General features: G+C 38.8%; 1 protein-coding gene and 1 long non-coding RNA gene across 2 annotated transcripts in view; one reads left to right on the top strand and one right to left on the bottom strand.

Annotated features, from left to right (window-relative positions):
- LOC141794650 (uncharacterized) overlaps window positions 1–26,416 on the bottom strand; it is a 68,418-nt gene extending 42,002 nt beyond the window's left edge. The window contains exons 1-2 of the long non-coding RNA XR_012598543.1: window positions 26,364–26,416; window positions 23,829–24,025 (exon numbers count right to left, since the gene is read on the bottom strand). This is a non-coding gene — a long non-coding RNA (uncharacterized LOC141794650). The remainder of the gene's footprint in view (window positions 1–23,828; window positions 24,026–26,363) is intronic.
- Window positions 1,111–26,114, top strand: LOC141794649 (carbohydrate sulfotransferase 15-like). Its single transcript, XM_074675034.1, has 8 exons — window positions 1,111–1,351; window positions 14,627–15,213; window positions 18,003–18,348; window positions 20,497–20,640; window positions 21,118–21,274; window positions 22,249–22,405; window positions 23,605–23,752; window positions 23,839–26,114. Exons 2-8 carry the CDS (start codon window positions 14,749–14,751, stop codon window positions 24,027–24,029), a joined length of 1,608 nt encoding a protein of 535 aa, XP_074531135.1. The 5' UTR covers window positions 1,111–1,351; window positions 14,627–14,748; the 3' UTR covers window positions 24,030–26,114.
- Window positions 26,417–26,664: the final 248 nt, after the last annotated feature.

Below are 26,664 nucleotides of genomic sequence, written 5' to 3'. Positions count from 1 at the left end.
GAAGTTTTAGGAGAACTTGACATTTTTGCGATATTTAGAGATGGCATCACTGTGAATTAAATATATTTCACTTAATGTAGATGCATGGTGGATTCTTTTCATTTCTGTTAAACAGAACAAAAAGTAACAAAAACAAAAAAAAACAGTCCAAATCTTGGAGCCACCAAAAGCACCTGCTTATCACTGACTTCACCTGCAAGCAAAAATAATCATATCTATCCTTTGTTACAATGGATAAAAGCTATAAATGTGCTGGAGTTAACAAAAGCAAAATAAGAATGTTAACGCAGCTTGAGATGCTAAATGATAGTTCTGAGAAGTGGCTGTGGCTCACAGGTGAAATCATTGTCTCTAAATCAGGACAAGGGTCACATGTGGAGGTTCAAGCAGGTGTTCATTCTATATATTTGTTATAACTGATAGTTCCCTACCATAGCAGTCTCTGGCTTCAGTGTGTGAATGTGGTATGGATGGGGGAGTGAGAATAGCAGTGTAAAGTGCTTTAAGTAGTCAGAAAGACCAAATAGATGCTATATAATTGCAAGTCCATTTACATTTTACCCTCTCAACACTCCTGTTCTGCACTGTCCTCCTCCACATCGTCTCCATTATCCTCCAACTGTGGTGAAACCATGATGCCACTATGTTAGCATTCAGCTCCCTCATTAGCAGCCCTGTTAGTTGCATACACAGACAGGATTGGTATATTGTTTCTCATTAAAAACTGAAGTCATTATCAGTACAGTTGCTTATATTAACTGTTGCCTACATGAAGGTGACATATAAGAAAAAGCATCAATATGTTAAATAATTTGTAACAATGCTGTTTATAATCCACAGGTTGAAGCATTTGTTGGCATTTGTGCACCCTGTTTATCTTTTAATAAGCTAGATGTGTGAGCACCTTCATGTTCGGAATGAAAAAGGCTGCAGGAGGGAAAAGAAACAACAATCGATGTTGATTTTACTTTTGAAATTGATTTTCATTTGTCATGGGGTCAAGCGTTTGCAGGCTAGGATGTTGATCTGATTGGTTCTTCTGCTGCTGGGGTTTCCTGCGCTGCTCCACGCGCCCACCTCCCCCTTCCCTTGCACTCCTCTTCACTCCGTGTTGCGCGCGAGGGAGCTCAGTCAGATGGAGACTCTGGAAAGTGTCCGAATCCCGCGACAAAACCCAGTTCGGTGTCCGTCAACATGAATAACGCTGGTTTTGAGGATACACAGGAGTTTATTTCACCCGATAATTCACACAGACACCTGACGGCCCCCTTTACTCTTCGTCTTGGTCGGTGGTCATGGCTCGTGAGCGGCTGCACAAGAAGCGCGTGGATTAAACCGACTGAACTCCTCTGTGAGTATCTTAGTTTACTAAGATTATTCGTAATATATTGCCGGATTTTTGAGGATACCTTTCATTTTGATCGTGTTTTGTTCGTTTCCCTGCGACTGAGATAACCCTGTCAGGTTTGTCATGCCAAATCTCAGCAATATGTGGGAAATGTTTGGTCATCAGTTCACTATGGAGTTGTATAGATTTGCGTAAGAATATGCAGAAGCGACAGACACAACATAACATTTAAAAACAAGTCAGGATTAATGTCCCAAATGAGCTCAAAAGTCCCCCAAAGGCTCCATCATTCCAAAGACTAACATCCTCCTGGTTGTATTTTCTCCTTCACTGCACAGCTGCAGAATATCTCAGTGTCATGTCTCAGGGGGGTAAAAGACTCTCGCTATATCAGAGTGTGTACCACAAACAGCACAGTGTTATGAGGCAAACATAAACTGCTGTAAACATTTGTACACACACTCCTAACACTGCTTATCCTCTGTTTACTGTTACATGCAATCTGGAGCGTTTCCTGCCAACTGCAAAGTTGTTTGTCAGATTTCTCCTTACTTATTCCTTCCAGTATGCTCTAATGAGTCCTCTCACAGACACATCCAAGTGAAAGTTGATCCCAGTTGACCGTTATATTTGATTTGTGGTTTGGTCTAAATAGAGTTTACATTATCTGTCTCAATAATACTTCCAGTAATGGAGTGATGGCAAATAATGGCACAAGATCAACCTGAAGGAAAGTTGTCAACATTGACAACTGTTTAAAGCACAAACCAAAAAGATTGGAGGCAAAACATCAACCTTAATCAACAACCACAGCACGTGCTAGTTCAGTGTGTTGTTGGCTTGCAAATTTTTAGCAATGACTGATTTCTACTTGAACACTTTGAGGGAATTTTTTTCTGAACTATTAAAAAACACAAAACAAATCTATGTAATGTTAAAAATCAGGGTGTTTTTTCTATGGATGCACAATATGATCCTGGTGCTGGGTATTGGTCTGATACAGACTTAAAATGCTGAATAGGTGTAATATCAGTGGTAATGGACTAATCCATTGTGTCAGTTTATGGGGCTCATGTAGACAGAAAAACCTGAGTTTTCCAAATCATTATTCTCCATCTCATCCTCATTTTAAGGAATAAAGATTGTTTAATTAATACTGTTCCGTATTAGCTGATACAAGGCCAAGGTATCAGTATGAGCCCTAATAAGGTTGGAGTTGTCCATCCCTACTTCTTGAGAGACACTGGGATTCTTCAGCCAGGCTTTAAAGATGCTTACAAGCTTATCACATTAATTCAAGGATAGTTTAGCAAAGGCTATAGTATAGTATTAATAAAAAGTATATCTCACTGTGGTATCTGTATTCATAGATGCACTCAGATCATTTTTTAAATTAGTATCAGGAAGGAACAAGTGATAACGCCCGTACAGAAGATTGTGCCCCCAACTGTTTCTGTTTGACATTTGGGTATTTTTCTCTTAATCCTGGTGCATTTCAGTGGGCGCTGCTCTGCTCAGTGCAGAGCGGGCGTTCTGACAGGTAGGCAGATGACCTTTGGACAAACCCGCTTCAGTGGACAGCACAGTTCAAAATCACTGAGGTTGTATTTTGTTGACAATTGGCAAGAATGAGTGGAGAGGGAGTATAAGAGTAGGACAAATTAGATTCAAGCACCTCTCCACGCCCCGTAACGCCGCACACACCCACACCCACTTGCTGCAGCACCAAACCCTGCAGTCTGTCTGGTCAACTTTACAGGAAGGTTTTATGTTGCCCTCCCCCCAAAGTTTGTGGAAGAAATGTGTGTAGTCACTAAGATGTCAGAGAGCCATGCTTCTTTTGGCAAAGACGGATGCTGAAAGTCTTAGGTAATGCTGAAAGTATGAGAGGGGAGAGGGAAAGTAAGAGAGTTGTACCATATCAGATTGTTTAGACTGGACTCTGGGGGTCCAGCACAAATGGAAGAAAAGGATCCTGTAACAGAGCACATTAGGAATGTGGGCGGATTTCGTGATCCTTAAGTGCACTGGCAACAGCTCCTACTTTCTATTTCAGGCGTTGGGAGTTTCAGGCTTAAGATGATGATTGTCCGTTGTGCACGATTGGCACTGCATTATTTTAAACTTAAGGTCTGTTCTGAAAATGATGATTCAATGTAGTCACACTTTCATCCACATCTGTCACTCCCTTGTTCTGCTTGAGCTGTTCTGCTGCTGAGTAGTTCCCCAGAAATATGATCTTTTCAGTGAGATGTTTTTCTTCCTCTGATTTTCTTTCATTTCTTATGATGAACTGATTCAATACCCCTCTTTTTAAGTTCTCCACAAAGCTTTCTCCTTGAAGATGTTTTTTTTCTTTTGTTAAATTTGCCTACATTAAACAACAGAAACTTTTTTTCTTGCATACTTAATGCATATATGTTGAAATTAGGGACGGGTACCTTTCAATTTGAAATGATATGGTACCGATGCATGGCACCTGGCAATTGGTACTGGTACTCAACAGTCTCATTTTTCGGTACTTTTTTGTGTTTATCTGGTAAAAAATATTAATTTGTTCTTAAATATTCTTAAATATACAACCTTGCAATGCTGTTTTCATGTCCAGCATGGAAAATCGCCTATTCTTCCACTCCCTCACAGTCACAAGGATGCATTCAGGTACTTAAACATGGTACTTTTTATCCACGTTTCCACCAAGCAGACCGGTTTGGTTCGTCTTGGTACGGCGCACATTTTGGGGCGTTTCCATTGACTTATCCCGGGACAGATCCCTAAAAACTGAGACGAGCCGGCCTACTTTTTTGGGACCCTTCCGTATGGGTGCCAGACTGAACCGATCTGTTCTCGAAAGGTGGAGCAACACACTGCAGACTGTTGATTGGTCAAAAGAATCGTCACTTACCCAGACAGCGGCTGCATTTCTCCTGGCGGCACACAGACTTCTCTGAAACAAAGCTTGGTTGCACTTTGTAACAGAGAGCTACATGACAATCACAGAGAGGACGAAATACTGCATGTCTTGCATCTGTGCTCTTTGTTTACAGTGTCGCGTTTTTCTTCTTTGTTGGATTTAATAGCCGGGTAAGCTGCTACGGCGTCACGCTATTGTTTACCAGCTGGGGCTTTCGGCATCTGGCTTACACGCTGCTCACCATGAGAGGGCAGAGTTTGCTGTGGACGGGATCAAGCTTAGCTGTACCAAACCGTCCCAAACCGTACTGAACCGACCGAGACTGCTTGGTGGGAACGCGGCTTTTGATTATATGTGAATTGTTACCCGGTACTTTTGACAGAATTCGTCAGTATCTATAAAAGTACCTAATTGGGTACCCATCCCTAGTTGACATACTCTGTAGCATAAGGGCTAAACAGTGCATGCTGTCAAATAAATCAGATTTAACTTTATTCAAACAGTGATGTAATTTTAGAATCTCATGTTCTTCTTGACCTCAAAGTAACCTTAAAAAAAGTTAAAATAAAAAATAAAAGTTAATTGGCACCATTCATATCGTATCCTGGCAATGTTTTGTATGTGTGCAACTAGGATTTTCTGTACAAGTTTACCACACACAAAATTCAAAAGCTGCTGCATTTGAGTTAGTATGACAGGATGTTATTTTGTATGTACAACAGGCCAAATGTACTTCTGCTTCAGTAAAGGAAGGCACAAGTGTCATATAGACAGAGAAACAACTTTGTGCCCCAGTTAGTTCATCATTAAAGTAAATAAATGGTGAAGAGAATGACAGGGCTGGTACACTGTGGCAATTTGCTTGTTTTTACAATAATTTATCATTTTTAGGATTTGAACCTCATAGTCTAAGACTCCCGTAAATCTTTTATGTTTTATTATCCCTGACAGATGCCTGGACACCCTCATGTTTGGATTTATTTATTTCCAAAGGGATTCAATTTATCAAACAAGAGGCAGGTTTAGTGTCAGAATCTGATATCACATCAGTATTTAATGAGCTTAAATAACTAGTGTTGCATATCAAGGAAATACCATAACATCGTGTCAAAGTCTTTTTCTTATGTGGACTTTGGAGCCAAATAAGCTTCCTTGCCAGTTAAAGATTGAGGCAGCATTTACACAATGCCAAAAATGGTCAAATCTGATAACATTTCGTTGAGTTTTGGCCTTGCGTTTAGATGAAACCGCGTTGCGTTTTGTCCAAAAATGGATACTTTTGAAAATGCTCTCCAGAGTGGAGCGTTTTCAAAATGCTCCTCTATCCAGCCTCGTATAAACACAGAGCAGAGCGTTTCAGGGTGAAACACTGATCACACCGCATGCGCACTCGCAGTTTCAGGTGAAGGTTGCGCGCACAGCCACAACTTCCAGTTAAACCATTCCAGTCCAGTTGGTGGCAGTAATACGCCTCAAGGTTGGATTGCCAACTGTCTCGCACAATAAAACGGCAGAAAAAGAAAGAACAACCACAACAATGATGGCTGATTTCCGAGTAGCATATATACACACACACATATATCCACATCGCCAACTACTGGCCTGGCATGGCCACTACATTGTTGTGACTTGTCCTCTTAGAGTCCTCATGTAAACGCAGACAGCTTTTAGAAACCCAAAGGAAGAGTCTTTGTGGGAGTCTCCGTGTAAACGTGGTCTCAATCACACATTTCATACCAAGGATGATTTGACTCATTAACAAGTTGTCTGGCAACATGAAAAAGCATTGGGTTACAGAGTCTTTGGGTACATCAAACTGGTTAACAAAGTCAGGCTAACATTAGCAATACCAGAGTTTGGTTCTCCTTGCAGGTTTACATCCAAAGATGAGCAGTTAGACAACTTAACACAGCACAAAACTGGTATTTAGATTCTATGAGAAAACACAAACAACAATATCTCTTTTAACCAATATTTCAAGTGCAGGCTAGAAAGAGTTAAAAAAATTAATTTACTGGATAACTAAATGCACCCATCTCAATGTCACATAACGGTATTGCGCAAGAATGTCAGGAGTTTGTTTTTGTCCTTTAAGACTCAGTTTTGGCATGCACCTGTAAAGGGCTTTGTTATCCAGGCCTACCAACTCATCTAGGAGAAGAAAAGAAGCAAACAAGACCATCACTATGATTGTTTCTATGTGGTTCCAAAGGGGGCGCCAACATTAATGCAAGCAGAATCCTCACAGGAGCTTTTCTGGATTTTAAAGGAGATCTTTCAGCTTACAGAGACAGCCTTTGTGACACATACCCTAATAGTGAAAAAAACTAGAAGCTTAAGGAACAATTTGCCTAGCGACCAACTTTCAATAACAAGGCTATAGCGCTTTTTGATTTATCAGACTGATGTCATGATCCAGCTTTAACTCTGCTTCCTCTTCCTCCTCACAAACCAAATGAAGCTTTGAGTGAGATTACATGAACTGTTGTTCATAGATCTTTTCATTATTTAGCACACCTGTCTCTGTGAATTGTGCTGTATTCCAGATCCCATCAATCATTTTAATCAGGCTCAGGAAAGTAAGACCTGAGTTTGATTCAGTGAAACCATCCACAAGCTCAGCAACCCAGGGTGACCTCAGATCCACCTTTTGTCTCCAGGAGCCCCTCACACTCAGTAAACAGGAGGACAGATGTTACAGATGTTCTCTGCTTGTTATTAATGTCACATTGGTTTTAATGTGCTGCTTAAGTTAACAACCTGCTGCTATTACAAAAACATACGCATGCAAACATATACATTAACATGCATGGACAAGTACTTGGTTTAACTAAGGAAAACATCTGCTCCCCAGATGTCAAGGTCACACACTGTTAAACTAGAGGTTTGACATTTGGCGTGCTTTTCTTACAGTGCGTCTGTTTTGTTTAGACTGTACTATTCATCCAGCGGCCTGCTTGTTTAACAGAGTAAGGAGTCAAATTCCCGTGGAGGCAAACATCGTTCTTCAGTGACAGCAAATCAACCATCTCTTCTCATTCTCTTGGCGGAGAGTGGAAAGGAAAAGGAGAACTAATTCATAATGAAGAGAGAGATGAAGTCCACTTCCTGAGATATTTGTGTTCTCAGGAAGCTGTTAGATTTCCTGTCAGGGTTTGTCTGTAATCCGACCGTGAAAAGAGCCAGAAAAATGAGGAAAAAAGATCCCTGTACCCCTCAGCAGGGAGCATTTGTTGTTGTCCGTCCTTCAATTTGCTTTGACTTTTGATTTCTTTTTCTTCCAAGTGGAGAAAGTGTTATTATTTCAGCATTTTGGTATTCCATCCATCTTTGTATGGCTCTCCTGACAACAGGGAGGCCGGCCAATTTCCCTTTGGGGCATTGGTTTTTCTTGTGCCTCCCATTTCTCAGCACTGGGATTAAGCCAAGTCCCAGTCACTTAGTGTACTATACAGGCTCTGGATGTGCTTACACAGTTGTAAACATTAAGACATGCTTAAAATATGTTGCAGGAGAGGCTAGATCAAATGTGTGCACTGAGCACTAACTCTGGGAACTGATTGTCGCACCTTTTTCACTAATTTCAAGCCGGAAGCCTCGAAGTTGGAAAGCTATTTCATGGTAATCTTTTATCATTTTTAGAGTAATCAGAGCTTTACATACAGGATGCATTGTTTTGCCTCTGAAGGAGCTCAGTGGGATGCAGATTCTCACTTGCTGTTTAGTTGATACCCTTCTACCTGCAGCACAATCAGCACGCTGATTGGAATCATTATCTCACAAATAATAAGTGGCATAAATTATCATGTCAAGGATCATGTCTATTAAATCTTAAAGAAAAATCAATGAACAAATCAAGCAGCCAAATATGTGCTTCTATACACATGAAATGTTACCGCAAATGCTATTATCTTTTATCTGTTTTCATAGCTTCTTCAGTCAGAATCAGCCAGGACAGGACATTAGGAGCTGTGGTGTTGTTTATATGTGTTTAAAAGTTTCAGTCTAAATTTGACACACAGCTGTTGAATCTGTACAGCTGGTTCCAATTAAAAATAATGAGCCGGCTGGTTTGTCAATGTAACAGCCACAAGCTACAGATATGATTATCACGGCTGAACATATTGTTAGTTTGCTGAGGATCTGACTTTTGCAGTCCAGTGACTTTTGATACGCTGTGAAGTTTTATAGGAACATTTATGGTCTCTGGGGAACACAGTGTGATGCCTTTGATTACTTTATAGTCGGTCCAGCTCCTGTAAAATTTACATTCCAATTTGCTCCTGAACTGCGTCTCAGACCTGACAGCATAGCACAGGGTTATTCAACTTAAATTCAAAAAGGTTCAGCCAGAGAAAATTAATTAATGCCAAGGTCCAGAACATCACGATATGTGAGAGTATGTTTGTACTTTATTGATTAATTAAACCAACACCCAGTTTAAGATGTTTGCCACCACTGTCTGATATGACCAGATTATTACTGATTACCAAAATAGTTCATATGTTTCTGGACTAGTTAATCCACCTTTATGTGCAAGCTGTTTATTTCAAATGATACATTTAAAAGCTAAAATGTAATTTTTGTTGTTAATCAATCAACCATTTGACAAAAGGACATATAAAAGTAGGAAGGCACATTATTATTATTTTGATTGGCAAATTACAGTTATTTACTTTCATTCCTGAACAGAAACAATTTTTTTTTAAGTTTCATTGTGTTTCTTTCACAGAACTGTAGTGCAAAGCAGATTATTTATTTATTTTATTAACTATGTAATTAATTATTTTATATAGGTTTTGAGTTTTAAAACACGTCTGTTTCCATCATAGGAAAACAAATCAATTTTCCAATGTTACAAATTAACTTTTGTTGATTTATTTTTTTACAGGTTCATTTGTTCTCTTCTAAAAAATGTTTTTCTGGCAACCTTTATCATTTACATTAAATATTCAAAATGACAATTTTGAAGAAAAAAAACACATTTTTCTTTAAATGTTAGATTAATTAAATAAATTTGTATTTTTTTAATTTTGTTCAATTCATTTCAAATGAAAAAAAGTTCAATTTCACGGTAGTGATACAGTTCTGATGGATGTTGCTGTGGCCCAAGAACAACAAATAATTTTAACCTTTTAATGAACAACTAACATCAACTGCCTGCTGCAAGCTGGCTCCTGTATATTCAATAGACTGTGTAATTAATGGACAGAGTCTCTGTGACATCACCTGTCTGTTTCTGATACTGAGTTTTAAAGCAACTGGTCAACAGAAGCCTTTTTGGAAAGGAGGCGGGCCTTTAGCCTCCACACAGACAGCTACAGGGGCCTGCCTGTCAATCAGCTGAGCTACAATTTTTACAATTAACAGTTTCACTTTGGAGACGCTTTAGTCCAAAGTGACATACAACGCTGGGCAGTCGAGGGCTATGGTACATTGCTCAAGGGCACCTCGACAGTGCTCAGGAAATTATGCTGACACCTATCCAGCTATCAGCCGATTTTCCAATTTTGGTCCATGCCTGGTCTTGAACGAGTGACTAACCTAATCAAAAGCATCTGAAATGTACCGTCTCCTCTAAAGTGTAAGAAAAAATTTATGATGACAAAATACTTCTGCTTCTCTGTGAATTTCAATAACATCTTTCTTCAGCTGGTTTGAGGATTTAGTGTGGAGAGGAAAACATGTGACACTCAGTTTACTTTTACTTTCACTTTAAATTTTTGGTAAAGCTGAGAAGTTAAAAAGAAAGAAGTGAGGCTCACCAATACTAGCTTTTTAGAGAAGAAACTTTGTTATAAAATAAAATAAAATAAAAACACACAGCAGCTCCTGCATGATCACATGAATGGCATTTTTACAATTGTTTAGCTAAATCAGCCTGGTGATATTCAGCAAATTTCTCAACAGCCTTCAAATTATTTTAAGTTGATATTCTGACCTGCATATGAGGAAAGATGAGTACTCAGCGGAGGAAATGGAAAAAGTTTTTTTTTTCTTTTTTCTTTCTTTTTTCTTTTTCCTGTGGGAGCATAGCAGTGCTCTCCGAATTCCATGGCTGCCTGCCATTTCATTTCAGCATATCTGAACAAACAGGGAATATTGGCCTGTTAGTGGCACAGCTATGGAAAGGTCAGCAGCAAACAGATCAGGACTAACTGTCTGGAGACCAATCCATCAAAAAATCCAACAAGCAGATATTGATCTGTGTTGATTTGGTGCTAAGTGTGACGGACACACTGGACAGCACCGTCACAAAGCAATGAGGTTTGACTGTTAGCTGGTTTTGAAATCAAGATAGAGGAGAAAAACAAAAGTGGGCACATGGGAATAATTTTTGTGGTTCTAAGCCATGTTAGAAACACCAATGGTGAGATCAGTCCAGCAGCTGATCCAGACTGAAGTATCTCCACAGCTGTCCAATGGACTTGCATGAAAAACATCATTCATGTTTTTTTTCTCTCACACCTCATCAACTTTCACATGATTTTTTTTTTACACATTTCATTCAGATTGACTTGTTGTAACTATTTTTTTCTGTTCCAAAATTTTCAGAATCACTCTTTGTTAAAGAAGACTGTCACAATCCTCTTGAACAACATCATTTCTTTCTTCTCCAGCATGGGAGCAAAGAATATCTTGTGCGTGAATGATGAATTATTTAGATTTATATATAGCTCGTATTTACTGCACTGTACAAGCTCTTGGGTAAATATTACATCACGACTGGTCACTTCAGTTAAAAGCAAACTTACATCTGCAGGATATCAGAGAAACACATCCCTGGTGTAAACAATCCCGCACTTTGCCCCAGCCACATGGGAAGTTTCCCATTCAGGCTTTCACGCCCAATAAGACTCAACATTTTGGACTCTTGGAGGAGAACAAAAGGATCTGATGTAAAGATTGAACCTGGTGTTTTATTTGGAGTCAGCAGGATTTTGATGATGTCTTTTCACCTCAGTCGATTCCCCCTGCTGTTTGCTTCCCTCTGTGGATTGATTTTTAAACCGAAGGGGTCTAAAGGCTGTCTTCCCTCCTCTTTCTCACACTGTTTTCTCCTCGCCTTTGCTGTTTAACTTCTCCAGTTTATGCTTTACCCTTGACTCCCACTGTCCTCTTTATCCTTCATCACATTTTAAAATCTCTTTTCTCTCACATTTTGAATTTTTCAGGAACTATATATTAATCTTTAATGGGGAGAATAAATCGCTGGTTACAAAGATCAGAGGGGATCGCAATTACTGTGATTTGCAGAAATAAAGAGAGGCAGATACATGAATAAAATAAGAATGGATAACAGTATGGTAGCCATTGAAAGGTTTTTCAAAATGCTGCTTGAAAAGAATTTAGACATTAACACCATCACAAAGTGTTAGAAAGCATCAAAAACACAGGCATTTAAGACCTTTAGATGTGAGGTAAGGACTATTTGCACAAGAAAAAATAACTGACACCATCAAAAACAGCTTTAGTTGTGAATAACAAGAGGAGTCATTGGTGTTTTTGAAGAGCCAAACTCTCTTTGCTGATGATTCATTAAATAAAGCTGATAACACCGGGACCAAAAGAGTCATTTGCCCAACAGCCAGGGGCGTATTTAGTCGTTTGGGGGCCCAAGGCAAACCCAGTCAATGGGGCCCTTCATGTCCTTGTAACTCATCTTCCTCAGAGCTAGACTGGCCTTCCCTGGGTCCACTGTCTCTTTCCGAGAATCAAGGCATGAGACAGTGCTAATCTTGTACATGGTAACTTAACCCAACTAAATGCATTTCCTCAAGTTCTGTACTTTAGTTTGATTTTGAAAAAAGTGGATACATAATTTAGTCCACTTGTCCTGGATTTGAAATCTTTTATGGTCACTTGACAGCTTATTTGTCCCACAGTGGGGAATTTACAGAGTAACAGTAACAAAAAAAAGTATGCAGTGAAAAACATTACTATAGGTAAATATTGAAAAAAAATAATTTAGTAAAGAAAAAATATGTAAATATCAAGCACAAAAAAAAACTGGAAAAAAATCTGCTGAAAGAGGTGTGATTTGGTGTGACAAAAAGTTTGATTTTGAGAAAATTATCCTATTTCCTGGGTTAAAGTCCTTAAAATCCTAAAAGTCTTATATGTTTATCTCAGATCTCAGAGCAAAATTGTTTTTATTTCCGACTTGGTTGAAAATAAGGAAAAAATGGGAAAAAAATGTTTTTTACCACTTTCTTCCTGAATCAAATTTTCAGATGTGTTGTAACACGGAATAGCCCATTGAATAAGAAGTGAGGGGGAGTACCCTAAACAATCATTAAAGATTAAGCCTTTTGATGTATTTTGAAGCATGTGAAGTAAGATTTAGAAAAAAGAAATGCTTTTAATTGAAGAGAACTTCATAAATCAATTTTTAAGAGATGCTTTGGGGGCCCCTGGAAATCTTGGGGCCCCAGGCAACTGCCTGTGTTTGCCTAATTGTAGCTACGCCCCTGCGAACAGTAGCATCCACCAGTGCGTTCTTTGTGAGCTGCACACATGTGGACTGCTGTCATGTGTGCACACATTCAGAAAGCATTAACTGATGGACACTTTGTGTGACTAACTCGAAATTTACAAAGCTGTCACAAGATTTCAAGAGAGACAGATGGTGCAAGCTGCAAAAGAAACAACAGATTTGTGACGCAAGAAGCACAGTGTTGGTGGGTCAAAAACTCCAAGATTACACAACTATTCTATATCCTTTACAAAAATCATTTTAGTTCATTTTTTAAGTGAGGTAATGAGGTACCTGTCATCAGTGAGTGTCCACAGGGGATCTATCAGCTCAGCCTCTTTGTTGACAAACCAGCTGAAGAACTGACGTGGAAGCTGCACAACAGACATGGTCAACAGCTCCACATAAGGAAGCTAATCTTAGGGAAGTCTGAGCCAATCATCAAAGCTGGTGTAAGTGTGCGCTCTCAGTATCATGTTCAGTGATCTACTTTGCCGTCAGAAACCCTGCTTTTCTAGAGTCAAGCCCCAAGACTACATTTTCCACAATGCACTGAATAGTGTTGCTTTTGGTCACATTTTGCTAAGATGGAGATGTCTTCCAAACGCCATGGCATCTATTGCTCACCATGTCTGATCAACATTGTTTTTTTTGGAATGCTACCCTGACGACATCAGTGACAGATTTTATGTCCTTCAAGAGCTGCAGAAGAGATTCAGCTGATTCAGATCACACTGTCCCTCACTCATACCGTTACATTTGAGTCTCAGAAATTTCACAGCTACTTCTTCCAAGATTTTCTGAAAACCTCCTCAGGCTTGTATCTTGTTCACAGCGCTGTCCAATAATGTAAGAATTTGCTCTCAGTTACACTAGGCTCAAAGATAGGCCTCTCTTCAAGTTATGAAGGCAACCTGCCAGTTACTTCTGTGGGAGAATGTGTGATCTTTGCAATCTGTGTTTTTCTGTCTTTTGGAGAATTGGTTTGAGTACTGTCATGGAGCAAAACCAAGTAATGTAGCCTGAGATATCTGAGCTACACCAACTTCCATAAATGTCATTTATCTCTGAATCTGCATTTGCGGTATGTTAAAGTCTGATCATGTTGAGTCACATCATCAGCCGGTGTTGCACTTTAACAGGCTGCTGATGATCAGTCAGAACAAAGAGTAAAATAAGAGAACGACCCTTTAGACCGGTTCAGGATTTTATTTCCTGCTGCAGTGGGACTCTAAAATCAGACACTCCAAGATGCAAAAAGAAATGCTGAGAAAGTGTCTCAGAGTGTTTTAAGGACATCCACAAATCTTGATTTTATGAGCAATGGACTTGAAACAATAATGGTTTTCTTATTATGTGTCGGGAAAAGAAAACAAAAAGCCTGCTCCTGCTACGCTGAGTGTCCACCTGTATCAACACTTCACTTGTTCTCCCAGAGAAAAACCTTGATCTTGAAAATAATATTTCCAGGTTAAAAAACAGAGCCCTCAGTGGGCTTTTCCCCTAAGGAGGTATAATGATGTGTTTTTTCAGTTTTGAATTACAGAGTAACTATTATTCTGACCTTGAGAGTCTCTTGGTAGAGCTTGTCCTTGCGTGTGCTTTAAGGCCCTCATCTTAAAGCGAGGGATCTCCATCAAGCAGACCACACACACTCTGCAGCTGACCTCAAACATTATACAGGTTAAATGTGCTACTGAAAGGTGTAACGCTTTAAATTCACAGAGTGGAGCCTCAGATGGAAATAAAGCTTCTTAAAATACCCCAATATTAAAAGTATTCCTTCCTAGGAATTATGATGGAAATACTTCAAAGAGAAGAGAAAACTTCTTTTTTGGTGTAAAGGAAAAACATGTAGTATGTTTTAACACCTGTTTCTGATTCACAGGAGGCCTTGCTGAAGACAAATAATGACCTGTAGATTAAAAAGGATGATGAATGGACTCATCAGGATGATGAAGTAATTTCCTGGCTCCTTTTTCTACATGCATACTGTGCCTTTATGTCAGTATGTCAGGAACAGAGTGCAAATATGGGAGCAGCACCCAAACGGACTACAACTTTCTTCACTCCTACCCCATGGCTCAGAACTATGGGACACAGCCTGTCAGGACTTTTTTTGACTTCAGGCACACAAACCCGCCTGAAAATCAGGATTTCCCCCTGTTTTCACTTTCCAACCTGCGCAGCATCTCAAAAGTCAAAGTGATGAGCTTCCTGATGGGCTTGACGCTGATGTTCCTCATCATGGCTTCATACATCCTGACGTGGGACAAGAAAGAACTTCTCCTGACCTCATCTTCAGATCAGCTCAGACCTGTGTTTGTTCCGACCTGCACAGCAGCAGCAGCTGGCGCTCCCTCTGAAAACACTTTCATGGACCTTAAACTACTGGTGAAGATCATCCGCTCCAAACTGGAATACAGTCCCAGGAAGGTGCCGGATGAAAAGGATGTCACTGAAACAGACTCCCACGTAAGTCTTTGAAAAAAAACAACATGACTCATTTCTGCTATACATCAATAGAGTGACTAAAAAAGGCTGCAATTATAGTGATTTCATTCCACGACAAAAATATGGTGCAACTAATGATTCAGTCTGCTCTGAACAATGTAAATAAGTGACCAGTGTTGCTGCTTTTCTCTTTGATGACATAACTGGCTTGTAGGAGGCCGACAAACACCTCTAAATCATCCGTGCTGTAAATGCCTGTTTTCCGGCGCTCATAATGACTGCTGTTTGTTAAGGCTGACAGGGGTGATGAGTCAAAACTGTCTGTGTGCTATTCAGTTAATATCAGCTTACATGACCAGCTAAATGTTACTGAGGATCTATTGACTGCTGCTCCTCTATACTAATGTACTAAAAATACTCTCATGTTTTCATTTGCCGTCATTTTTACCTTACCCACTCTCATTTCCTAGTGTTAATGGAAAGAGATCAACACGATACATAACTACCACAGAGGTGACAACATGTGAGTCAGCAAGGTGAATGTCCTAGCAATGTTTTCCTTAGGTTTATAATCTAAGTGTGGCAGCGGAAGGGGGGTACAGTGCGGGAGAAAGAGTGTTGCATTTTCACAGAGGAGGTGCTGGGAGATGATTTTTGTGGTAGTTTTCCCCAGATCTATGTCCGCTTTACAGAGTGTGCATGTATGTGTGTTTATGTGCGCATGTATTAGTGTCTGTGAACACGTTGGAGCTGAACTTTGTTGTGCGTGAGTGATCACAAGAAGAAATGTAGGCGCAACAATGCACAGACAAATGTTATCCCGTCATGTAAGTTAGATTAAAAACATAGATAACCTAAGGCTTAGGGATAGACCGGCCAGGCTGATTGTCAGGGCATTTTGACGACTATTGGCATCGGGCTTTTTATCCAACGGCCGATAACAAACAAATTTAAAACTGCATTGTTGTGGCTCTGATGCAGCTGCTCCGCTGTCTGCAGTCACTACTCAGTCCCAAGTACTGTCCCACTCACAGTACCATCTGATTGGTTACAAGCAGAGCCATGGCTTGGGAAAGAGCCAATCAGCAGTGCGGTTATTACAGTTATTGCATGAAATTTTGGAAAACTTTATTTACTGTAGAAAACTTAAGCTTTTTATTTCTTTAAGTTTTTATTTAACTTTATAAAACATGCTGCCAAGCCTGGTAGCTGTTTAATAAACTCATGCTTAAAGGTATTTGAGTGAAGTTAAGTGTTGGAGTTTGTATTGTTAAAAATTTTGACACCAATATTTGCACTTTAACTGCAAATTAATATCGGCTTCAAATATTGGTATCGGCCTCCTTTTCTACAAATAATCAGTATCGGTATCAGCCCTGAAAAATCCACATTGGTCTATCTTTAATAAGGCTATTCAGTATGTTACATAGAAAAACAAGAGGTAACTTTTGATTACTTCTTCTGTGATCTGGGGCTAAATGCAAAATGTTTTTTTTTTGTTGGGTTGGGGGTAAAATAATCAACAAGCCAACAAACCACAATTGATTGCTGCAACAGTGTACTTCAGTCTTCAACAACATTCAGTAGTAATGCGGAAAAATCATAAGAGCTGAGTCTTGGACCTACCAACTCATTCTACCCCTAAGGGCAAAGAGGAGAAGGGTCAGCTTAGGTCAGTGGTGGGCAAACTTTTTGATTCATGGGCCACACTGGGTTCTAACATTTCACAAAGGGGCCGGACCAGGAGCAGATGGACGGAGTGCTTTGGTAACTATCAGGGTATCATTCGTTCATTCCATATCCATTTTAGAATCCAAAATCGGAAAAATGGATAACGACTTGTTATTCAATTTTCGTTTTCAAATCAAAAATCAGAAAACACGTAACGGTCTATTTTTCGCTGTTTTGATTTTGTTTTGAAATTATAATTAGAATATGAGAGAATGGAATTATAATGGAATTTTTAATCCGTGTATGGTTAGTTCTTTCGTTATTCTGTTTCAAAACAAAATCTAAAACACAAAAAAACAGACTTGTTTTTTTTGTTTTTCTGCTTTAAAACCAAAACGGAAAAGCAGAATTACAGAAAAACAGAAAAACACGGTTTTTTCTGTCCTGGTTTTAAAAATGAAAAAACTAAAAATAATAAAAGATTGTGTCAAAATTGTTTGTGTGATACTTTGATATTAAATGTGAACTCTCTATGTAGAAAACATCAGAATTGCAGGAAAAATAAAACATTAACAAGGTTTATTCATTTAATTTTTTCAAGTTCGGCGGGCCGGAATAAAACGTTTAACGGGTTGCATGTGGCCCCCGGGCCGTAGTTTGCCCATGCCTGGCTTAGGTGCACAAGTGTTACATGCTAAAAGGCAGTAGTAGTTAAAAGCTTTTAAGTCATGTTGTGTGCCTCTGAAATGTGGGAAACTATATTCTTTTTCAAAAGATTATATTTTCTAACCATTTGTCTAAAGTGTGGATTGTAATTTTATGTTTGCAAGATTATTTCCAAGGGAAATGAGTTCCTTCTTTGGTGATAGCTGATGGAGATCCACATGAATGAATGAATAAAACACATCTATCTTGTGGACTGGAGGTGAAAATTGCTCCTAAAATCTCACATTTTCTACCAAACTGCAGATTCACTCTCAGTGTACACTGTAAAAGGTAATAACATGACAAATCTACAACAGAAAGGAATTTAATATCCTCCAAATAACAATGTACCCAGGCTCACTGTATTATGAAGTGTGTCTGTCATGGTGTCCACTCTCTGTAATGCCTCATATTGTCTCTGTTCCTCTCTGCAGTTGTTCTCAGTTATTCCTCATTATTTCCTGCCCGGCATCAAGAGCCCTTGTTGGTATGAAGAGTTCTCTGGTGGACTCATCGAACGCACTGACCCATACAGGAGAAACCTCTACACTCTGCGATCAAAGAGCTTCAAGACTTCATGTGACCACTTGAGGACTAACTTCCAGCAGCACTTACAGCACAGAGATGGTAAACTGTTTCGTCTGCGCTGTTTGCCATACTTCTACATCATCGGCCAACCAAAGTGTGGCACGACCGACCTGTTCCACAGGCTGCTGCTGCATCCAGAGGTCAAGTTTAACAGCATGAAAGAGCCGCACTGGTGGACCAGGAAACGCTTTGGTGAGTAAAACATGTCCGCACTTCACTTCAGTATGATGGACCAATATAAACAGGAATAAGTACTAGTTAAGTTTAGTTTAGATAAACTAAAACCAAGTCCTTGTTGGATAACCCCAGTTCTCTGAAAACAGTCCCTGGCCAATTGACTGACTTTGATGGAATACAAAGAATTAAAACTCCTGTTAGTTTTTTTCACTGTCAGTGAAAAAAAAGTCTTTATGAGCTGCAAAAGCAAACCAGATTATCTGCAATAAATTTTACATTTTTTTTGTTGTTGTAGTTTTTAACACTCGTAACCCCTGTTAGGGGGTAGGTGTCAGACTAGAACAGTGATTCCCAACCTGTGGGCCGCAAAGGTACTGCAAGTGGGCCGCCAAAGCTTTTCCAAAATAGTTTGATTTTTGTGGGGGAGGGGATGCGATTATGTAAAAATAAAAATGTTGCAACATGTTATAGACGCTATGTTTTTGCTACATATATAGGATTATGGCGCACGGCCACGACAAAGTAAAAACCGCCATGCCTCCTGAATTATGATCTTTTCTTTTTCTGATGTTTTAGACATAAATTACATTGCACATGGCTCGTGTATGCAACTAAAACTTTCAGAATGCCACAAACATTTTTTGACGCTGCCTGGGATCAGTTATCTATCAGAAGCGAATCATCTCTCTGTGTTCTCATGTGATTGAACTCACACTCGGAGTTGGATCATATCACGATCTAAGATAATAAAAGACAGAGCTCTGGTGGGTATTTGCCGTTCACTGTACTCAGCTCTCAGCATAAAGCAGTGGAGTTCCGCCCCGATGCGCACAAGACGCACAGTTACTGGAGAAAAAACGATTTCACGCTGACCCTGATCATTCGTCAGTGTTTACAGATGCGCGTTTTCCGTGTATAAAGTCAGTGCAAGCAGAAGTGCCCCTGTCACTCTATGGTTTATATTTGCTTTAAACATCCTGATCAGTTTGCGGAGTCTGTAATGATGATCAGTGCGGTGCTTACGCCGAGTTCACTCGCGCATATTGCACAGCAGCTGATCGCTGTTCCTTCTCCCGCTCGTCTAGGAGTCACCTTTCTGCTCTCTTTGGGACAGAAGTTATAGTTTTGCTGTTTTCCTCTCATTCTTTAAAAATCAGCAGAGGAGTTTTCATCCAGCTTTCAGAGATCAAACCTGAAAGCCTTCATACCACACTATACCTCTGTGCAGGGGCATGTCCAGACTTTCAGACTGGGGGGGCACAATGAGAGCAGCAGCATAGGTGGGTGGATGGAGGGGTGCAAACATACAAAGAGATAAGGCTAAATTATGTTTGTGTTAAATTAATAAGTCATCTATAAAGGTTTTAAGCTGTAGTATGTTTTCATGTATTTACCGGTCGGGGGTGGGCAGAGAAAACTGTTGAGACTTAAAAGTGGGCCCTGAGTTGAAAAAGGTTGGGAACCACTGGACTAGACGATTGACATTATGCTGAGAAATGTTTAACTATTAAAGGAATCAGGATGGATCACATTGTTTTAAAGACAAGAAGAACCACTCTATTCACAGGGGATACCAAAAACTGACACAAGCAGAATCCCTCCAGCTTTAAACAGTCCGTCATATTTTCAGTGTGTGACATCTCGGGACAGTTATAAGTCACAAATTGCTGCTTACATATTTGTTTCGCTGATTAAGATTTTTTTTATGTAAGAATGACCTTGTGATGTTCCTTTAAGAATACACAATTTAAATTACAACATCAAATGTTATCACAGAGTTCTTGATCAAAGGAGGAAATTATGTATCAGAATGAGGTGTAATCAATCAAGGTGTAATCTGGAAAGTAAGTATAAAAATTATCTGCAGCTGTTTTAATGAGACTTTGAAGTTTCATCAGAGAAAATATCTTTGTGGTGTATGTTTGCAGGAAGTTCCTTGATTAACAACACATGTTGACAGAAAGAAAAATATTAATTCAACCATGTTGTTCAATGTGTTTGTCATCTGCCTGCTTGTTTCTGTATTTCGCAAAAGCCTTGAGTTTCTGAGCTAACTATTAAACCTGATTCAAGGCCATTTCAGTTCAGTTATTACATTTCATGGTGCAGAATTCTTGAGAAGAGTGAATAACAAGCAGTATTTTGGTTTTCCTCTGGGTGTAGGTTATATCCGCTTCAAAGATGGATTCCAGGAAAGTTTTCCAGTTGAAGATTACCTGGATCTGTTTGACTTGGCAGCTCAAAAAATCCAAGAAGTAATCAACGGAAATTCATCTGGAGACCACCGAGCGCTCCAGTTCATAACAGGTGAGCATATGTGAAAGTCTTTGTGTGATGTGGGTGCGTATATTGGGTATTTTTAGTGTTGACTGTGCATCAGGTGGAAAATCACTTATCCTTTGGTTTTGACACTCATTTCTTTCTAAATCCTTACTGTAATTAAATTCTTTTTCACTTAAGTCTCTTTTTCCTGTATTGTATTCAGTTAGTCTTCTTGGTCTTGCCAGGAGAAACACAAAATTCTGGAATAAACCATGAATCAATCATTTTTGCGGGAAGCAGAATATTTGGCAAACCAAAATTATTTGTATTTTGCTAAGTTGCTGATAAATCATTAATGTTTATCCTCTGAATTTAATTTATTTCAACTGTTAATTAATGTTGTGGCATATTTTGGCCAGAAACTTGGCTCAGTTTAATTACATCACTCCTGACTGCCTCCTAAACTCAAGTTATTAAAACTTTTTCCCCAAGGTGATACTGAGATTGTGAATATCTTGACAGGTGAAGCCAGTGCATCAACCATGTGGGACAACCAAGCCTGGAGCTATCTTTACAGAGTGAGGGAGGAGGAAGAGCCCCCATTTCTGGCCCAGGATTTTATCCACACGGTTCAGCCTGATGCTAAAATAATCATAATGCTCAGAGATCCAGGAGAAAGGTACGGTAGAGCTGTGATTCAGTGATTCAGGGGGCGATTCAGGATATGCTATAGGGTAGCTGAAAAGATTGTTAAATTTTAATCAATAATGGAAGAGAAACCTCTTTACTACAAACATTGGAATCATGTTAGAATAAAAAACATCTTGAAAGTATACAAATTTTAACATAAACCTAAAAGTAGATGAACAGCTTGAATGAACACTTAGAACTTATTGATAAACAAACATTTCAAATAGTTATCTAGATGTAAAAACTGGATTAGCTGATTTGCCAAAAGTAGCTAATGGGTTAAAAGCTAAAATAGCTAGCAAAAAGAAGCTATTGGATTAAGAATTGAAATGGCTAGCAAAAATTAGCAAATGGATAAAAACCTAAAATTGCTACCAAAAGAATGTAATTGATAAAGGGTTGAAAACATAAAGAAGTAGCTGAAATAGTCCACAAAAAGTAGCAAATAGATCAAAACTGAAGTAGCACACTAAATTAGCTAATAGTTGTCAAAAAATAAAGAAATTTCAGCTGTAATCTACAAGTATTGGATAAGTGAAAACAGGTTAGCTTTATAGCTAACTATAATATTGAGGCAAACCATAAATGTTTCAAAATTGCCAAAAGTAAGTCAGTGGAAAACTGATTAAAACAACCAAGCCAGCCAAAAGCAGCTTTGAGAATGACTATTTGAAATGACTAGCTTTAGCTTTATGAGTCATCAGCTAGTGATTGAAGCAAATAGTTAAGAAACAAATGATTGAATTATAACTGTAACATCACTGGCAAAGATTTAAAGATAGAGGATTCTGGAAACACCTTTCAAATAGTAAGGTTGGAACTCACTAAAATTGCCACTGCATTGGAAAACTTCATCCACACATCTGTCTGTGTAACTTTTACAGGGCTTTTGTCATTTGGTGAAACATAACACTTTTATATGTTCAGTAACAGTTCCCAACTGACTGAGCTTCTGTTTTCCAGGCTATACTCTGACTACCTGTATTTTAAGATAGCCAACAAGTCAGCTGAGGACTTCCACCAGAAGGTCATGGACTCTATACAGCTGTTTCACAGCTGCCTGTCTGAGAGGTCACTTCGAAGCTGCGTCTACAACACCAGTCTCTCCAATGCAATGCCGGTTAGCTGACATGTTTTAATTCTTGCTGCCTGAATAAACTGTTAACTATTTGAAAATGTTCTTCAAGGTTACTCTTAGTGGTATTACTTGATAGGTTGTGCTGTTGTGTTAATTCTCAGCATAGTCTGAGTGCTAAAGATAATCTTTCGGTGCAGGTATTAGGTACAAAAGCACAACCTTGAGTTGCTTTATTTAATAGTTGAGTAACATTTCTTTAGTATTGAGCAAACATAGGTGTACAGACTTTTATGTTCATTGAATGATTCATTTTCCTCAGTCAACACAAGTTGTTTAGCAGCTTGACTAAACCAATTTCCAGGCAACTCAGACCTTTTCCCGCACACATGCTACTTTGTGTTGCCACATTACCACAGACCTTTCAGAATAATAGTACTTCTTGTCAGAGTTTTAAGCCATGTTTGATGGTGCTACTCATCAAAACATGTGGGTGACAGCATTGTTACACCGTGAAAATTACTACTGTAAAAACATAGTCCATCTCAAAACGACAAGAATGTTAAGATAAACACTTTCAACTGTTTCTGTTTCATGATCATGTTGTCTTGATGGGATCGAGATAAGATATTCAAAAACCTGTTTCCATTTATCATCTGTGTATGTGTATTACAGTTCGGTAGTTTGGTTTTAGTATGTAGTGTAAAACTTTGGTGCCCTCCTGAGGCATGTAAATGTCATTGCACCCAGGTTACAGCTTTCACTTGAGATTTCCTTCTCACACAAACTGAACCGAGACTGAAAAGCCACCTGAGTCTCTCAGTCACTCTTGAGCATTAGTTACATTAGCCAGTTCATCAAATCTTTTAATTTTTTATTTTTTGTTTTAATTTCTCGAACTCTAAAATTTTCAGAAACATTCATGCACATCAACTGTTTTTTTTAAATTATTATTTTTGTTTTTGTGACTAGTCATTAGTTTCTATGAGTGTCTGGTGTAAATTATTACACTTGTGTCATCACCACTTAAAGAAAGCACAGAACAGTGTTTCCATGGACTGTTGTACATGTAATTGTGAAAATTTAATTGTATCATGTAGAATTAGGTAAAATTATTACTTCCAGTGCTCTCAACCAACAATTCAATAATCTCAACAATTCATGCCTAACTACAGCACACAATTTAGACTTTTTGAATCAAAGTTGAGTCTTCAGAAGATGATTTGATTTTTTTTCTTCCACAGGTTAGACTTAATTTGGGGATGTACATCATCTTCTTGCTGGACTGGCTGACTGTTTTCAAAAGAGAGCAGATTCATGTTCTCCGACTGGAGGACTACGCAGCAAACCTCAAAGTGACCATTAGGACAGTTTTTGATTTTCTAAGTGTTGGTACGTACACCAGCTCTCTGCTTGGTTGTGTATTTCTCTTGTTCTCTTCGTGTCTGTTTTGATGTTATCAACCTACTGTCTTTCAGGTCCTCTTCCAGAGCACGTGGAGGCAGCACTGACCAAGCGGCCCATGTCCAACGCTCGGCGGGCTGCAGACAGAAACCTGGGACCCATGCTTCCAGCCACGAGAGACCTCCTCAGGGAATTTCACCAGCCTTTTAACCAGAAACTGGCCAGTGTGCTGGACAACAAGGCCTTCCTCTGGAGTGCCACCTGATGAGACAAAGCATTGACAAGACTGACATAAACTAAGCACAAGAGACTGTGGCAGAGCTGCTACTAACATGAAATAATTTATGTGGGAGAACTTAAATGCAGGTGTAAGTTATATGTTGAATCATATGAAGGTCTGAGAAAGTTATTTGTGATATTTATTTGTTTCTAAAGGATGTCAGAGACTGATCAAGTGAAAATGATAATAAAAAGCTACTGAATTTGTGTTTGAATTCGATGCTTATACGGTGTTGAAGAGCTGACATGTTCAAAACCACAGCAAAACAACTTGAATGATACAATATATAAATTATTACATTTGTATTGGTAATTTTAATTTAATGATGTCAACTAATTTCAAGTTTCTTTTAAAGGTAAGAAAGAAATGGAAAGTACATGTACATCAACAATGAAAGAAAGATTTGAACCACTGAACGATTTCGTGTTCATGTGCAGATATTAACCACAAGAGGGCACAAGAGCACAGATCATAACCACAGGAACACCACACTTGGATATTCCACAGACTAACTATTGTTGTGGTATCAAAAGAATGTCACACAGGTCCATATATGGTGTTATAAAACACATGTACATATTTACAAATGATGTCTTTCTTAAATTGTTTTAGAGATGTCATGAGGCTGTGGCAGAGGTCTGAATCTTCAGAATGTAAAATTATAGCAGAATTTAGACATTTTCAGGGGTTCAATAATCCTTAAGACTGTCAGACTACATGGCGATCCCAGACTCCACCCATCATATAACTACATGCAATAACAATAATATGCATAAATTAACAGTTTCACAGTTGTAAACAGAAGGGTTGCAGATTTGACTCAGCGCTTGAAACTCAGTTCCAACCCACAGCTCAATGCTGCATGACATTCCTTACTATCTCTCCTAGTTTGAGAGTCTTCGCATGCTCTGGTTTATACAAAGGCATAAAATCATGACAAAAAAAAAATCAATAAAAATAAAGAAATAATAGGTTAATACAGAACACCAAAGAAAGGCAAAAATTATGAACCTTTGAAATGTACAGTTGTTTTTTTTATTTATGAATTGATTTTTCTATACAGTCAGAAAATGAACTGGATATTTTTGAGTTAAAGAACTTCCTTGCATAGTTATAAAAAGTAATAAACCTTCAGTTTTGATCAGGAGAGTGTACTCATACGCTGTTAACAGGTGTTTGATGTGGATACAAATTTCAGTCAGTGGTACAGTAGAAACTAAACTCAGAGAGAAATGAGCAAAGACTCAAATTATAATTTGCAAACAAAGAATAGTAATCATGTCTAAATATAATTCCTCAAATCAGCAGTCTAGGAATTATTTCATGGAAGGTAGAAATGAAATTGGCAGAGCTGCACCAAAACTGTGACCCACAACACTTTATGACGTCTCAACTTTTATGAAAAGTCTTGTTTCAGGGACTAGCTTGTGCTTGGCTCTTAATTAGTGATATGTCACGTTTCACTAAAGCAGATGTTTTGCTTTGACAGGTACTTAACAGTGAGTTTCAGTGACTTGCCTGACAGTCAGTGCATTTTCATTCATCTTCACTTCATTGAGAAAAAATTGCCACAGCTCGATGGCACGGTTACTCATTACACTGCACTCAAACCTGCAAACAATCAGGGATGAGAGATTGTAGAGGGAATCTCATTATTTAGCTCTTTTGATTACGTGCACTTAGAGTGTGATTGGTCTCTCTAATGACACAGCTCTGGGAGGATCAGGGCAGGAGAAAAAAAGGTGGTCAGACTGGGTTGATTGCTCTCTTCAAGGGGTATTGATAGTAATCCTTTGCAGACGTAAGGCACTGATAAGGTCTCTTTTGGCACACTTCTGTTTCCTCAAGGGTGTATGACATTATGTCATATCGGCAGGAGCATGTGAAGGCATTTGTCTGCAAAGAGACATGTTTCAACTTGGCTGATCAGCTGATCCTTAATCATTAAAGCTGCATTATTCATTTAACACCAAGTCTCATGGTTTCATATCACACCTGGAAACTGATAAGGAAAAACAATCACTATGATCTTTGCCATCCTAAGTATCATCCACCATTCAAATAAACTGTACTTCACATTCTTGATGCAGTCTAAGTTAGCTATGTTAAATAATGCATCAACTCATCCAGCTAGTATAACCACTGAGTTTTAGCTGCTGCATGACTTAAGAGTTTGATTTTGTTATTGAATGCAATAAAATAGAATGCTATCTAAACACCAGCAAGATTACTTTCAAACAGACAGTTAGTCGTACATTGCTGTGATGCATTAAAAAAAAAAACACATTTGTGTTGTTTCATGAGTTTTTGAAAAGTTACCTTGATGATAAAAGGCTGGCACTTCCTGATTGAGGCAAAAGAGGGGCTTCTTCTTCTTCAGTGGTATTTATTGATGTTTGGCAACAAGTTTGGGGTGCATTACCGCCACCTACTTGTAGTATGGAACAGGAGCTACCCCTACCCCTGAGAAGCTGCAGTTTCCTATACCTCAAAATGTCATTTTTTTGTGAACATGAAATACGTTTCTATTTATCCTAACTTAAACTTAACATGATCATTTACTCTCCATATTGAGTCCTAAGTGTCATAATTAGGCATAACCTCGGCCCCAAACCGAGTT

The sequence above is a fragment of the Halichoeres trimaculatus genome, unplaced genomic scaffold (genome assembly GCF_033239565.1).
Source record: "Halichoeres trimaculatus isolate MK-OKI-2021-1 unplaced genomic scaffold, fHalTri1.1 fHalTri1_scaffold_8, whole genome shotgun sequence".
NCBI classification, from domain to species: domain Eukaryota; kingdom Metazoa; phylum Chordata; class Actinopteri; order Labriformes; family Labridae; genus Halichoeres; species Halichoeres trimaculatus.
The sequence above is the reverse complement of the archived record's forward strand: the minus strand, read 5'-3'. Positions and strand labels throughout refer to the sequence as shown.

Excerpts from the sequence above, each read along its gene's own strand:
- LOC141794649 (XM_074675034.1), top strand. The coding sequence starts at position 14,749 with ATGTCAGGAACAGAGTGCAAATATGGGAGCAGCACCCAAACGGACTAC. Across the intron at positions 18,349-20,496 it reads GTGGACCAGGAAACGCTTTG|GTTATATCCGCTTCAAAGAT; the intron begins GTGAGTAAAACA and ends CTCTGGGTGTAG. Across the intron at positions 21,275-22,248 it reads CTCAGAGATCCAGGAGAAAG|GCTATACTCTGACTACCTGT; the intron begins GTACGGTAGAGC and ends TCTGTTTTCCAG.